Source organism: Chelon labrosus (assembly GCF_963514085.1).
Source record: "Chelon labrosus genome assembly, chromosome: 6".
NCBI lineage: Eukaryota > Metazoa > Chordata > Actinopteri > Mugiliformes > Mugilidae > Chelon > Chelon labrosus.
Genome location: NC_140342.1, coordinates 9,197,566 through 9,213,249, shown reverse-complemented (window position 1 = coordinate 9,213,249; position 15,684 = coordinate 9,197,566). Strand labels below are relative to the sequence as shown.

Here is a 15,684-nt window from a genome sequence, read left to right as displayed (position 1 = left end):
CCTTCAGCACACTCAGTACCAGAGTTTAAGGATGTATTCAGATAATTTAAAAAGAGTATTATATAAATCTTTTTAGGTTAAGATTAAACTCATACATCGCCCTGATTGTATTAAGAGCACCCACTTGGCATAAAAGTCCGGAAGAAAAAAAAAAACAACCCGTAGTTTTCACTGGAGTTTTGCTAATACACCGAACTTATGCACCGACATGTTTTTTCGACTCACCCGCCTCTGTTGTGCAGCTGATATTCAGATTGTTCACAAACCGCCAGAGAGATGAGTTGGATCCTTTGCTACATTAAATAAATAACGTCAGCCACGCTTTCAATAAGTGTAGTGTAAATGACTTGGACCCGTGCCATACAACGAGGAGAGTGATAGCAGTCAGGGCACATACATCACAGCTGGATTGGGGCCAAACCTCACCCAGACTGAAGGTAGATACGACGTGGCACTAATCAGGTCATGTTACTCATGTTACTCTACGAAGTTACATAAATCCTCTTCTAATCAAGGATCCTAAATGTACTTTTATTAGTTTCCTTGGAGTGGAATTAAACCAGACGCCACTTTGAAGAGGGTTCATTTGTATTCGTGCCAATCCTGGTTCCATGAGATCATATGGTGATTATTTGGCAGTGAGTTCCCGCAGATAAACATAGATGATACTGTGTCATGGCTACATGTCCAGCGGCTCCTCCTGAGCTCTGTCCCAGTCCCTGCCTGCCACTCCACGCACACGTCACATGACTCATCCTCCATCTGTGCTTCTCTCCAGGTTCACACCTCACCTTCCCATATGCCTTCTCTTTCCCTCCCCTGTCCGTCCATCACTCTCTCCACGTCCTCATCACTATCTCGCTCCGCCAACTATGCAAATATTATCACTGCTTAAAATGTATCTGCTTAAAGCAACGTGAAAGAAAACAAAATAGGCTGTTTCTTTGTTTTTGTTTTTTTTTCTTTTTTCATTTGCTTTATTTCTGCTTTTAATTGTCAGGGCCACTGTTGAATAAAAATGATTCTTACTGCCACTTAAAAATCAGAGGTTAAAATAGGTCATATTAATTCTACATTTGTCACTGCACCTAGGCTCATTTGACCATCTGTTGCTATAGAGACCGGTTTTGTGTTCCTGAGTGCACTGCAACTGAAACAAAACAACAAAATATTCATGGGTGCGCCTTTCTCTGTGCATATGCATTAGTGTGTGCGTGCGTGTGTGTGCGTGTGCGTGCGTGTGTGTGCGTGCTGGCGCTCCCAAACACACACACTTTGATGTAAGGAAAGATCAAGGCTGAGCCGGTTGTTTCACCATAAAAGATATGATAATTTATTTATTCGCCCTTACATAAAGATCCTTGTCTTGCATTTAAATAATGTTGAAAACGCTTTTGTTAAAAAATACTCTGTGAGCAGCAGGATCTCTTAATAAGAGATTTTGTCTCATGTCGTATAAAAAAGAACATTCAGCACCCTTGAACAGAGGTAACCCCTCCTCTTTGCAGCAGGCTCGCTCCTCATTCCACCACTAGATGGAAGCTGTGTCAAGGATAATGGTCATTTTTATTTTTTTGGTCAATGCCCCGTCCCCATTTATCCCACACCACATAAACACGCAATTTCAATATTGAACAGTGAGATACCAGTTTGAGAACATCTGAGGCTAGAGTTTGGTCTCCTTATGGTCCCTTTAAATTGCACATGCAGTCTGTTTGTTTTGCTGCACCAGTGAGTGTTGACTTGGCAACTTAGCTCCTCTGCACTGTATTTCACAGTACTTGCCCGCATCTTTTGTGCAAAGCAGCATTTTTCCAGAGACGTGTCAGGGCCCATTCTCACGCAGCTGTCTGACAGTAACACGTTCTCCGCGCCTTTAATATTTCCTGCATTTGTGACCATTGGCTGCAATCTCTCCTGTCAGGTATCCTGGTCCGCGGAGGACTACACGTTGGCGGTGCTGCTGACACTGGCAGGTTTGCCCTCGTACCCGTAAAGAAATGTGGCAGCAAGAACCAGCCCTGCTCCTGAGAAAAACACCCTGCAGGAAGAGAAGGAGAAGGGATTCAGTTGAAACAAATAACCGTGCACTCAGCTCATTTCATGTGAACGAGACTGAGGGTCTACAGCCACGTTAACGCCTCTGTGAGGCTGTGCTTAAAGGGGAACTACTGTTTTTTTACAACCCGGACCTTATTTCTGGCATAAAATACGGTCGTTTACTCACCCATATAACTTTGTGTAATCTGTATTCCTTCGGGAGATATTTAGATCTGCATATATCCATGTAGTGGGAGTGACCGGGGCACTGAAACGCAGCCTCTAAATTAAGCATTATCTGCCACAAAACTCGTTCATTTCACCAATATTTTTTTATGATACGCTAGTGCTATTCCCCGTTGAGTCCGGAGTTAGCTGTTATCATCATCCGGGGTCTGTAGATTGACCTACAGACCCCGGATGATGTCTTCTGACCTGGATGATGACATCTCTGTGCGCAGCCCACGACGGTCAGCTTGTTTACCTGTAATAATTTCCTACTGCTAGTTTTTTTGCAACATGGCTGAATATTTTTCCGATTCTGAGGTTGTGGACGAACCATAGCAGTAGCAAATTACAGGGTTACTGCGTTTCGGTGCCCCAGTCACTCCCACTACATGGATATACGCTGATCTAATTATCTCCCGAAGGCATACAAATTACCAAAAGTTACATGGGTGAGTAAACAACCGTATTTTATGCCAGAAATAAAGTCCAGGTTGTAAAAAACAGTAGTTCCCCTTTAAGACAAAGTGGTGCTTTGTTTAATTATTTTTAGCTGGTATGATGTTTGCTATGTTCACCATTTTAGATTGGCATGTTAGCATGCTAAAAGTTTAAACACAAAGCACAGCTGAGGCCGAAATGCTTAATTTCACTGAGATGCTATCTGACCATAAACCAAAGCACTGAGCCGATTGGGACTGTGACCTTAAAGATGGCACAGAAGGATAATTCATAAAAAGTTTTCATCAACACAAAACCTCATGACAATCAATCTAATAGTTTGCTCGCTCATAAATGTCAAGAAAGATGTTGATGTACAGAATGGAGTAAAGCTGTTAGCTTTAAAGTCAAGGCTGCAAGGATGCTGATAACACATTTTCAAATCAAAACTTTGGCAGAGCCTGCATGAGCATGCGTGCATTTACCCAGTGGGGTAGAAATCCTTCAACACGAAATATGAGATGATTGTCGACACGATGATTGACAGAGAGGTGGCAAATCCTTTGAGGATGTTGTCCGCATATTTAATGACTACTGCGACTATCAGCCCGCCCAGAGCCTGCAGACAAAGAGAACCACTGTGTTTGAAAGTACTCAGCACTCTTGTGCAAGAACAGAAATATAGTTAGATCCACATGTTTCTGGACACAGACAAAGTTTCTGTTATTTTATCCATTTAAGAATTAGGTATTGCGACCCTTTTCATACACACTGCCCTATATTCAGGGGCTCAGGTGTAACTGGACAAATGAAGCTAATCATAAATAAAATGTTTATTTCAATTCTTTGCAGGCAATCACCAAAGGATGCTTTACTGTAGCCGTCTTTAGATGTTGCTTGCGCATCTTCCTGCCTTTAGTTTTGTCTGTAACAAGGGTCGGGTTAAGGATCAGGTGACTACATTTGGTTGGTAAGCGGCAAAAATAACAAATGTTTCAGTGTCCAAAAATATATGCACTTAACTGCACACAACTATCACTAATAGCACTTTATTTCAATGACAGCTTCACAAATAGAGTGAAAGACACAATGGAGAAAGAAGAGAAACACAAGGATCAAACCTGTAAGACAACAACAATCCAGGCAATAAGGTTGTAGCCCTGAAACATCCCCGACTCTCTCACTTTCTGGCCGTCATACACCATCATTCCCACGAAGCCAAACATAAAGCCGAACACACCTGAGAGAGACAAGAGACACTGAGTTGGAAGTGAGAAAACGAAAACAGGCAAAATAATGCAGCCATGTTTTAACTGCTGGAAGGAGGCAACAGTACGACGAAAACTGACATGAATTCACTCGAAGAGCTTGGTTGCAGTATAGTATTAAACTTCAGGGCTTCTGCTCTAACGTGTTGTTTCACTACACCTTATTGCCTCTAGAGGTCAGACTGACAAGAGAAAATGTAATCCTTCACTTCAAGCTTTGATAGATATCCAGCCCATTTCAAGAACAATGCCCAGCCTTTAACTCCTACCCTCCTCCTAGCAACACTCAATCCTAATAGGTCATTGCATTGCTATAACACACCAGGAAACACAAACTACACTAAGACATATTTACATATCACTTTTTAAGGTTATAAAGCTCATTTAAGATTTGAATCCTACGCACAGCCTTATTTAGACTGAAATCTTATGCACGAGATTTCACGTGTCTTCATTTTGCACACTGTATTTATTTGTACACAGGGAGAGCTTTTGAAGAGCTGAAATAAGGAGAAAACAACATTTAATTCCCTGCACTTACCAAACCTATCGTGTAACTCATCAGACAGGATTTTACAAGAGATGTTTTGTCATTTAATAATTATTAACCTCATGACTTGCAAACAAAGCCATCATCGCATTAAAAAAAAAAAAAAAATCCCATATAAGGATAGCGACGCTATGAGAAAATAAAACGCTGTTGAACTTGATAAACCAGCTTTGCTCAGGCACACAAGATATCCATCTTGGAGATTTGTTTACAGTAAAGAGAAAAGTCTAAGCAAAAAATAAAAACAATGTAAAATATAATAATTCTCTAATTCTGCATCAGGTGACTAAGTACACCTGGTGCTACTTTTAGGGAAGATGAGACCCAGCTAGTTTCCTGGAGGGCAGTGATTACGCTGTGTTGCAGCCGACTGCAGTGGATTTATTCCATGTGGGCGGAAGGACAGTGCAGTTTCCGTGTTTGTCACGGTTCCAATTTTAGTTGGCGATAAGAAGCTGTAGACTGATGCCTTTTCAATGCATGGCACGCAACAAACTGACAGTGGGTTTGCCAGAACATTTTTATCTCTGCAAAGACACAAAGAAGCAACCCTTCTCTTTCACTCTCTTTTCAACCAGTCCAGCCTCCTATCAACACTCAATCCTAATAGGTCATTGCATTGTTGTAACGCATTCCCACACACACCAGAAAACACACACTGTGCTAAAACGTAGTTGCTGTCATGTACGGTGACTTTTTAAGGTTATAAAGCTCATTGAAGAGACTTATTTAGACTGAAATCTTATACACAAGATTTCCCGTGTCTTCATTTTGCATGCTGTATTTATTTGTACAAAGAGAGAGGTTATGAAGAGCTGAAATAAGGGGAAAACAACATTTAATTTAGCACTTACTAAACCTGTCGTGTAACTCATCAGACAGGACTTTGCAGGAGATGTTTTGTCATTTCAGACTTGATAGAAGAGGAAATAAAACACTGCTGAACTTGATAAACCAGCTTCTCTCTCGTGCAACTTAAGTATCGGAACACAGGGAGTACGTTTCAGCTAAAGATGAGAAGAACCTTGTAACCAACCTGTTACGTGATCAAAATCACATTGATATTCATTACCACTTTTGCTCAGACACACAAGAAATCTCCTCTTGGGTGATTTGTTTTCAGCAATGAGAAACATAAGTCAAAGCAAAAAATATAAAAAATGGTGTTTCGTGGGCATTACATGTCAAAAAAAGACAGAAAGGTCATGTTTGTGTCACAAAGATGTTGAATGTCTGTGGGTAAGAGAGGGTGATGAGTTAGGGTCCTTTTAGCATCTACCTTAACCTTTCATAGGAAATCATTGAAATTCAAACTGTTTTACTTTCATGTAGAAAATCAAGGTCAATGAAGTTACCATATATGGTTTCTTGCTCTTAAGTGACCGTGATTTGACCTGGGAATGTTGCCTTGATCTTTGCTGATTGGCTTGGTGAAAACCACGTGCTGCTCGCCCTCACTGAGAGGCACGAGGACACAGTTTAAAATGTGTGCGGAAGTTACCAAATATGGTTCCGCGCCCCATAGAAGTATACAAATCATGAATCAAGGCCATAGCAGCTCACCTAGCTGTATGTTTCGAACCCAGACACTCTGTTTACTCTCCTTGAGAATCTTCTCAAAGTAAACCCCGGCGAAACCACTGGACACACAGGCCATTAGCACGACTATCAGTCCCACAAACTGGGAGCCTTCAGACAGGACCGTCTTCTCTGAGTCACCTTCAGACTCTGTCGGCCACTGTGGGGGTTAAAATACAGAACAAAAGGCAGAGCGCAAACAACGTGTCACTTTAAAACGGTTGAACTAATTTATGATCAAATCTCATCATCAAACAAATGGAACGCCTGATTACACATAAGAACTCATAAAGCAGTAAACGACTTTGAAAATGGCTCAGGGACTCCTCAGAGAGTGAGCGTCAGCTTGTACCTGCACCATAACGACTCCAGCCATGAGTAAAAGCAGGGAGATCCACTGGTAGATGCCCAACCTCTTCCCCAGCATGGAGACGGAGAAGAGAGCTGTGGTGAGGATCTTCAGCTGGTACGTGACCTTTGTGGAGCAAGTGAAGCACTGAGTAAATGAGACTATTCAAAACAGGACACAGGACAACAACAGTGACATTTAACACAATCTGTGCCAACGCCCTAGCTTAACTCACTGCCTCACCACACAGTCAGCCATAGAAATGAAACAGGTGCCATGCTTTGAAGGTTTGATAAGAACAAATGAAATGACCCCAGGCTCTAAAGGAATATATAATGGAAGGTAAATTTGTCCCCTTCCATGGTTAAATGAAAGGGGCACAGCTGAATATTTGATATTCACAAGACGCAGCAGAGTGCATAGATCACTTCAAGTAAGCCTGGATCAGAAATCAGCAGAAACATTTATTAAGTATTATGAAAATGCAGAATAGAAAATCAAGAAATTAAGAACATTTGTAATTTTAGGACAATATAGTGGGAAACTTTAAAAAAAATAAATAAATAAATAAATAATTGGAATACAATTGGACTGTAGTACACACACTAACACACACACATGCATGCACACACACTGACAGTGAACCTGAACCAGCACGTTCATTGAGTCATGTGTAACCTGATAGGTGGCTGCGTCCAGGTTGGATAAGGCAACATAGAGCAGATTGTTCTGCAGCGTGTAGATCCCTGCAGGAACAGCCAGCTTCAAGGTCTCCATGGGCTTGTCCACAATCTCCTCCTGTAGTAGCTGCTTCATTGCCTGCAAACTGAAATCTGACAGACAAAGACAGTGTTGTCAGCAATGCAACCCTTGGGCCACCAACACAGTATATGAAGAGTGCTTGGCAGCATCTATATAATATCTTGATTCTAGCAGTGCCAAATTTACACACACGAATAGACCAAGAAGAGAAAGCTGAACTCCTTCGTGCAGTTTCCCCTCTTCCCACTCACTGTTGTCCCTGAAGACCAGGAGGGTGCAGGCGAAAATCTTGATCACCTCAGCCGTCACGACAGCAGAGGAGGTCAGGTAGCGGGGGCCGTCTTCCTTGAGGGTTCGGGAGAAGCGCGTGGCGAGCACCATCGAGGCGGTCTGCACCACCAGCACCCCCAGAGAGATGTACTTCTGCCTCGAGGTGTTCAATGAGGACATCTTGGTGGAGGACTCTGCAGGCGACGAAGGAGAAGGACAAATAGAAAATGGGGCAGAGTGAAATGAAATCAGGTTTGGTAAGAAAAGGTAGACATGCTCGTCGTTGTGCTTGATTTTACCAAACTCAGGGACACAAATGGAGAGTGACAAACTAGAGTGAGAGCAAGTCTGCTGGAGCGTCCTTGGGCAAGAATCCAGCTTCTGCTTTGAGACAGCATAAAATTAAGAGGAAAGAACTACATGACAACAGCATGACTGAATATTGGAATACGTGGAGGGTAATGTATATATACGAGAAAGTGAAATGTCTGAAAAACGAGAGTGTTAGAGGAGAACAATCAAGAGCTGGACAAGGCTGTTGTTAAAGGGCAGTTCAACAGAAAGCAGCCAGAGGTCGTGTCGCTTATTGCTATGACCGGCCTGCAGTAACAATAAAAGTAGTGGAAAACAGCTTCCCCCGCTTCTGTAGTTGGCTACTATGGAAAACTGTCCTCCAAAGTGTTCAAACATTCAGGACGCAGGCATTGGTCAATCATTGTTAAAAATGACCAGCAAAACCACCATCAACAGTCTCTCTTTGTACAAAAGTAGTTTTTCTTTTCCTTGTACATTAAATGTCTTATCTCCGGTCATGAATACGTCCTGTGTTATTTCTGTACATTTTCATGTTCCCTCTTTCACGTGTATTGCTGTTAATGACAAGGTAATTATGTTCTCTGCGGTACTAAAGTTATGGCGGTTAACCCAGATGTCGGTGGCAAACAATGCTATTTCCCCCCTGGAAGACATTTTAAAAAAAGGTAAAGGTCGTGGAAGGATCTATTTTATCCCAAACCCGAATTTAAATCAAACTGAAAACTCAAATAAGTCTGAAAATGATAAATGAACCTTTACTTTCAGCTTCAAACTGGACGCAGACCCCAGTGTACTTGGTGAATATCCTGTGTTTGACCCAGTTACACTACTTCATTTGACTTTCTAAATCCTTAAAGGTGGATGGGTGAGGGCACCGCCCTAAAGCTCTGGGTGTCAACTGTCAATGCGTGGCCTTCTGACTATTATAAACCAGATGTAAATGGGAGGAAAAGTTACACAACACTGAGTATGTCATAAAAGTATGTAATTAAAGGAACTCTGCTTATTGCTATTGCGGAGTGGTATTTTGAGAGCCACACCTTTACTTGTAAGGGAGTGTTGGGATCAAATTATCAGTTACCAAAATGATCAAGTTAGTCTGCCTACACAAAAACACTAAGGCTGCGGTGTGGCAAGTTTGCATAAAATCTGTTAGCCTCCAGGCAAACAAGAAATCATACAACCTCCCCTCCTGCTGTGTCTGTAGTGAACGAATGGTTCACTACAGAATGGAAAGCACCTTATCAGTCATATCCAAAACCTCTGATGACCTTTGTCACCTCATTCATGTGCGTACAATTACAAAAAACACACACTGCACAGAGAGCAGAATATTCAAATAGGCAAACCAAACTAATACAACGCAATGTCACTTCTAGAGTCACAGAGTCTCTATCAAGCGGTACGAGGAACAGGTAGACCTTCTCCAATGTTTACAAAGTAAAAGCTGCGGGATTGGCTCAGGAGCCTTGTTTGCACTGTATGGTTGTCACTGTATCACTAGATGACTGGCACCTGGATCTGACTTCACCTATAAATTCGTGTTGAAATGTTCTCTCAAGCCTTGTTGTTCTGAGATTGAACGCACAAATCCAGTTATTAGATGTAAGTAATATGAGAATGTGCCATGGCTTTAAAATTTGGACAGAGAACGTCCCCTGAGTCATGTTGATAACTGGTCATTCTACCATGTGCTCCGTTTTAGTAAAAGAAACCACGGAGGCCAAAGTCATGTTGACAGAACCAGAGGTGTGGCGTGCTCAACACTGATCTCCTTATGCTGCAGCTCTACTGAGCAGAGCCTCCTCACAATCCCCCTCTGTCAGCGTCAAGGCCGCCTTCTACACAAGCAGAAAGCTCTCCTTACTCTCTAAGCAGGTTTTAACAACACTTTCACTTTAAGTTGCCCTCTACACTCTTGCTTAAAGACTCCATTGACAAAAACAGAAACACAGGAGTTGTTCTAAAAACAGAGAAAGAATAAAGAGAGTATGATTTCAACAACGTGATAACGATCCTACACACACCGCATAATCCAGTATGGATTATCTCTGCCATGGCCCTCACAGTCCCTCGACCTACATATCATTAAAATCTAGGGACAAACCTCTGAAGAGCAGTGTATGAAAGACCGCCCAAGAATCTCCAGAAGTCTTTTGCAAAGATAAGCCACAAAAAGGTTGCCAGAACATTTGTGTTGGGCCCTTTACTTTTGTTCTTTTCTTTTTTTTTTTTCATTTTAATAATTTAAAAGATGGCAGGTGGGCAGCAAGGCGTCGTGGTGGTTAACACTGATGCCTCACAGGAAGAAGGTCCTGGGTTCGAATCCATGGGCCGACTGGGCCCTTCTGTGTGCAGTTTGCATGTTCTCCCTGTGTCAGCGTTGGTTCTCTCCGGGTACTCCAACTTCCTCCCACCTGTCCAGGGTGTGCCCCGCCTCTTGCACATTGACAGCTGGGATAGGCTCCAGCCCCCCCGCGACCCCTCGCAGGACAAGCGGTTACAGAAGAAGAATGAATGAAAAAGATGGCAGTAAAACATGTATCTTTAACTATAATTTTGGTCATTTCTTATACTCTATTAGCTATTGAGATGATGAGGCTTTTGCATGCCACTACAATTCAGCTATCCAAAAAAGGTTCAAAAAAGGCAACTGGACTTGTAGAGTTTTTTGAGAAGACGTTTCACCACTCATCCAAGTAGCTTCTTCAGTTCTAGGGGACAGGTGGGAAGTCTGAGTCCCCTAGAACTGAAGAGTGGTGAAACGTCTTCTCAAAAAACTCTACAATTCCAGTTGCCTTTTTTGAACCTTTTTTGGATATACCATGACTGAGAACCTTCACAGACACACTACAATTCAGAGTAAATATTCATTTTCTTGGACAGGTCTCCAGTCTGTCACAGGGCTAACACAGAGAGACAGACAACCATTCACACTCACACCTACGGCCAATTTAGAATCACCAATTAACCTAACCAGCATGTCTTTGGACGGTGGGAGGAAGCCGGAGTACCTGGAGAGAACCCACGCAGACACAGGGAGAACATGCAAACTCCACCCAAAAAGGCCCCAGTTGGCCTGGATTCAGAGTAAACATTGTTCTTATTAAACACAGTTAATAAAGCTGTTTAAACTGAGCCCGTGCTCTTCCAACTAGAATATTAAAGAAGGTATTTTCTCATATAACACTGTATTTTAGCACTGAGGTATTGCTACTGTTTCAAGTAAGGAATACTTTAAGGAAAGGAACATTTATTCCACTGCAGCCATTCAAAACTGACCTTTAAATACAGATAATCCTCGCCTTCCACATTAACATTTTAGACGGTACAGATTACAGATTACTCAACACATTCAAAGTTTTATTAGCATCAACTGAAAAAAACAAATCAAACTGTCCTAACTAAACGAAACACTGCTTGTTCGTTGTCTGTCATAATTCATGCCAGATGCTCATTGGTTGCTGAAACTCCAGATACAACCCAAATCAAACCAGACTCTCTCTGATGTACCAACTGAAAAGCACAAACCTCCTCCACTAACCTGCAAATTGTTTTATGAAGAGCCTCAGTCTCAGGTCAGTTTAGAAATACAACTAGACGCTTAACACAATGCTTCAAATGAAAAGAAAGACTGATGACTCAAAGTAAATAGTAATAGCACACAGAATGGTGTTGATACATGATGATATGATGCAATGTTGACTTTTAGAAATGGAGGTCAACATGGAAAGTCAGTTTCCACCAATCAAAGTAATCCTCATTAGAAAACAAAAGGATAGAGAACTGTTGACGGAATTAAATAAATATGACTGATCCTTAAATATAACAAAGACAGATATAGCTATGGGAACGGAAACGATGGGAATTTACAACTTTATGAAATAAATAATAAATAAAATTTTGTTTTGGAGAGAATTTACAGAATAATCCACAACAGTTGAGGAAGGAAATCAATAGCTGTTGTCTAAAATATCCAAAAAAGGAAGGGGTTCCAAGTGTTGCTACTGAGGAGGAGTGGTGAGGATGATATTTTTGAGACAGTCCTTTTCTGTATTATTTTGGCAATACGACTAATAATATACCTTTGTTTAAATGAAGGGAAACCACTATGCACAGGGCAGAAGAAAGCTGTGAGTGCGGAAGAAAAACTAAAAGAATTAAGTGTACTTTTTTTAAATCAGGAAATCCTCTTTATGAAAGAGGCATCAAGCTTCTTAGTACAACATAAACATATATTACAGTAATCTGAAAGACACAGTGTTTAGACTATAGTCGTCTGACTATTGCGAGAGTAAAGTAATGTAAAGGAAAGCTTTGAAGCAAGCAGAGACATCTGCTTTAGGAGAATGTGTGGACAGAAGGCTGGTATGTAAAGTTTTCCCATAGCTTGTGAAAAGATAATATACAGCATGAGGTAACTTTAATTTGGCCTTTAGATTAAAAAGTAAAAAATGTGCTAAAAAACTGCTTACTGCTCCAAATAAAAAGAAACATTAATACATGCTATAATGTGTTGATATATGTATCATAATCACATGGAGAGACACATTTTCCTGCTGTACTTGGTCATTATGATGTGGTTTGTAAAATAGTGGTAATACACTGGTCAGCCACAACATTAAAACCACTGACTGGAGAAGTAAATAACATTGACCATTGACCCCCACCCCAATGACACTCCTTGACTCCTTGACTCCTTGAAGAACAGCACAAGGTGTTGACCTGGCCTCCAAGTTCACTAGATCCCAAACTGATCAAGTATCTGTGGGATGATCCACACAGGCCCCTCCCCTTAACCCACAGGACACAAAGGCCCCCACTGATAACATTCTGTTGCCAGACACCACAGGACACCCTCAGAAGGACCATGTCCATTCTCTGATGAGTCACAACTGTTTTGGAGACCAACACAATATTAGGAAGGTGGTCATAATATTATGCCTGATCAGTGTAATGCCACCCCAATTACCCATATTCCAAGGTTTTTGAAACTTGAAGAAGGAGGGGGGGAAAAAATATCCATGGGGTTGTAACACTAAAATATACCTGTATTTAAATATATGCGGTTTATTCTTTCAGACAAATAAAGTTCCAATCAAAATTTTGGCCAGTTCATCTGTTGTCAACATGTTAACATATATAAAGACAACGTGATGTCTGCGCTTATTACGTGTTATGGTTCATGGCTGTGAGAATTTAAAGAATGCAAAACAGCAGACTCTGTACTGTGCAAAGTTGACAATCTATCCATCCATCCATCTATGCATCCATCAGCGTCTTCACAAATCAAGACGAGACAGTCATTCAGGACCAAGGCCGAAGAGCAAACTGAAACGTATTCTAACTTCCTAGTCAGATGATGAGAAAACAGATCTGTGCTGCATGTTGCTCTGCTGAAGGTGTGGCCTCTACCTTTGGGACATTTTGGGACAAGTGGGCTATTCTGGGAATTCGGCACAGAGGACAAAGTAACTCAGCACTGGTGAGACAAGCAGGTCACACTGAAATGCTTGAGGCCAAATTACATCCTGTGTCCGACAAATCATCTAAATGGGCTTTCTGCTGTTGATGTGGATATGAGCAGTAGGCAGGAGCGGAGCTGATTTCCTCGTTTGTTTAATGGGAGTTAACTTGAGTAAATGTTGGGTTGAGTTATCATAACCACAACACGGATGTGTCAGGAAGGAAGGAAAGTTATTTATTTTATTTTATTTTTCACATCCAGGTGTCCGCTCAAAACCTCCTCTGGTGACTGGCCATCAGGTGTTGACTAGTACTGCTTATGACATCGCACCGAATGAAACCGTCCCCGAAGGCATCCGAACAGGTAGATGAATAACAGGGTAATACACTAATCATCAACACACAATCCAACATTTATGTAGCTGAAAGAGCTGAAAGAGTCACGTAACACGTTCCCCATCATTCAGAAACTTACCTGCGGGACCAGATCTTAGCAGAGGACGTGGATGAGGACATCAGAGGCTCCTTCACTGGACAGCCTTCTCCTTCTCTGTACTTGTACTCACCGGCTGACGCTGATCCTGCGGTAACTTTCAGCCAGTGTATCAGAAAAGAAGAAGATGAAGTAAGTGTTTCGGTTATAAGTTTCAAAATAAAGTTCAGTGTTGAGACTTTGCGATCGGAACAGAGTCTGCTCTCCTCTGAGCTGGTTGAATGAAGCCATGTATACAGGTGGCGGATACAGAGCTGCTGCAGAAGTCTGGCGACGCCTGTTGGAGGAAATACTGTGCTATTACTTACAAAACAGAAACTGAAATGAGCCTGTAAAGCGCACAGTTTCGACCAAATAAGCTATAGAAAAAAAGTCACAAAAATATAATACAACCTATTTAAATATTAGCCTAACACAGCCCTGATTAATGCAAAGTGACACACAACTGTAAAGACTGCTTTGGTCTTTTATATACAATGTTAAAATATACTGTAATGTGTTGCTTTCTATTAACTAGACATGTGCTAGTATTCCATTGTTGGAACAAAATTAAACTGACATATGTATTTTTTGTCATCAAAGTAGGAAGAAATAATTACAGATTAGATTACAACCAAATCTTTGGAATTAAATTAGAGAACGAGAAGTCTGAACGTAACTACGGAAGCCGAGAACAGCCATGGATTTTTTTTTTTTTTTTTATGCACTGTTATAAAAAAAATATTAATTCGTTATCTCGATATAACAAAGTCTGTTTTCTCGAGATAACGAATTAATTATTTCGTTATCTCGAGATAACAAACATCGTTATCTCGTGATAACGAATTAATTATTTCGTTATCTCGGGATCACGAATTAATTCATGATGTGTTCGTCTTGACTTCAAACTTGCGTACAGTGCAAGTATTTGCATCAGTCAGAGTTTTCTGTATTTCTGCATAAAAATGACTCAAAGCATCGGCTGATTTTCACACAAGTCCTAAAAACCCCAATCAAACAAATGAATACTACTACTTACGTGGGTGTTTGTTTATTTGGGAAAATGAACCAATATTACACAGCTGTGAGGCGCAAAAATAAGTGAACCTCTGAGATAAGTTGATTTCCTGCTCAAATAAGAGACCTGTTCAGAAGTGTCGTTGAATGCGTTGTGTTTAGAAGTGTTGTCACAGTCTGATCTTCACACCACGTGTTTGTGGTTTTGTCTGACGGCAATGGGAAATGAGCTTCTTCTTTTTCTTTTAAACAACTTTATTCAGCTTTAACAACATGATTGCAAACATGATTACAACTCTATAATACTAAAATATAAGAAGGCCCATTAACAAAATACATATTTTAACATTTACATACATCTAAAATGTAAATGTACTTTATTTATATAGCACTTTATAACGACCCACAGGTGAACCAAAGTGCTTTACAAAAGATTACTGCTATGTGTGTATGTGTGTCTATATCATGTGTGGAGATAGAACAATACTGCATTCCAGCATCAGAACCTCATTCTGTAATGTCCTTGTTTAGGTCTGTCTATGCTGCATCTGGGCCTGGACGGCTTGTCATCATTGATGGACCAATTAATTCTGAACCTTACCAGCTAATTGTAAGAGAAAATGTCAGGACATCTGTCTGTGAGCTTAATTTTGAGAGAAACTGGGTCATGCAGCGAGACAGCAACATCAAGAACACACGGCGTTCTGCAAAAGAATGGTTCAAGAAGAACACAATTCATGTTTTGGGAAGTCAAATTCCTGATCTAAATCCAATAGAAATGTTGTGCAAAGACCTGAAGCATACAGTTCATGTGAGGAAACCCACCAACAACCCAGAACTCAAGCAGATCTGAGTATTTTATTGTATTTTATTTTATTTGATGCCTGATTTCTGTTGTAGCACCTATATTTGTGAAAATAAAAATTGAAAA

At 41.0% G+C, this 15,684-nt stretch overlaps 1 protein-coding gene and 1 long non-coding RNA gene across 2 annotated transcripts; one reads left to right on the top strand and one right to left on the bottom strand.

Moving 5' to 3' along the window:
• Positions 1-1,117: 1,117 nt before the first annotated feature.
• slc35a3b (solute carrier family 35 member A3b) lies at positions 1,118-13,874 on the bottom strand. The gene is made up of 8 exons (XM_084546517.1): positions 13,740-13,874; positions 7,465-7,677; positions 7,130-7,284; positions 6,455-6,577; positions 6,088-6,262; positions 3,828-3,946; positions 3,192-3,325; positions 1,118-2,041 (listed from the first exon to the last, which is right to left on the bottom strand). Exons 2-8 carry the CDS (start codon positions 7,661-7,663, stop codon positions 1,945-1,947), a joined length of 1,002 nt encoding a protein of 333 aa, XP_084402643.1. The 5' UTR covers positions 7,664-7,677; positions 13,740-13,874; the 3' UTR covers positions 1,118-1,944.
• On the top strand, positions 12,084-15,657 carry LOC311489443. The gene is made up of 3 exons (XR_014699121.1): positions 12,084-13,628; positions 13,732-13,889; positions 15,285-15,657. It is a non-coding gene; the product is annotated as an uncharacterized lncRNA (long non-coding RNA).
• The last annotated feature ends 27 nt before the right edge of the window (positions 15,658-15,684 follow it).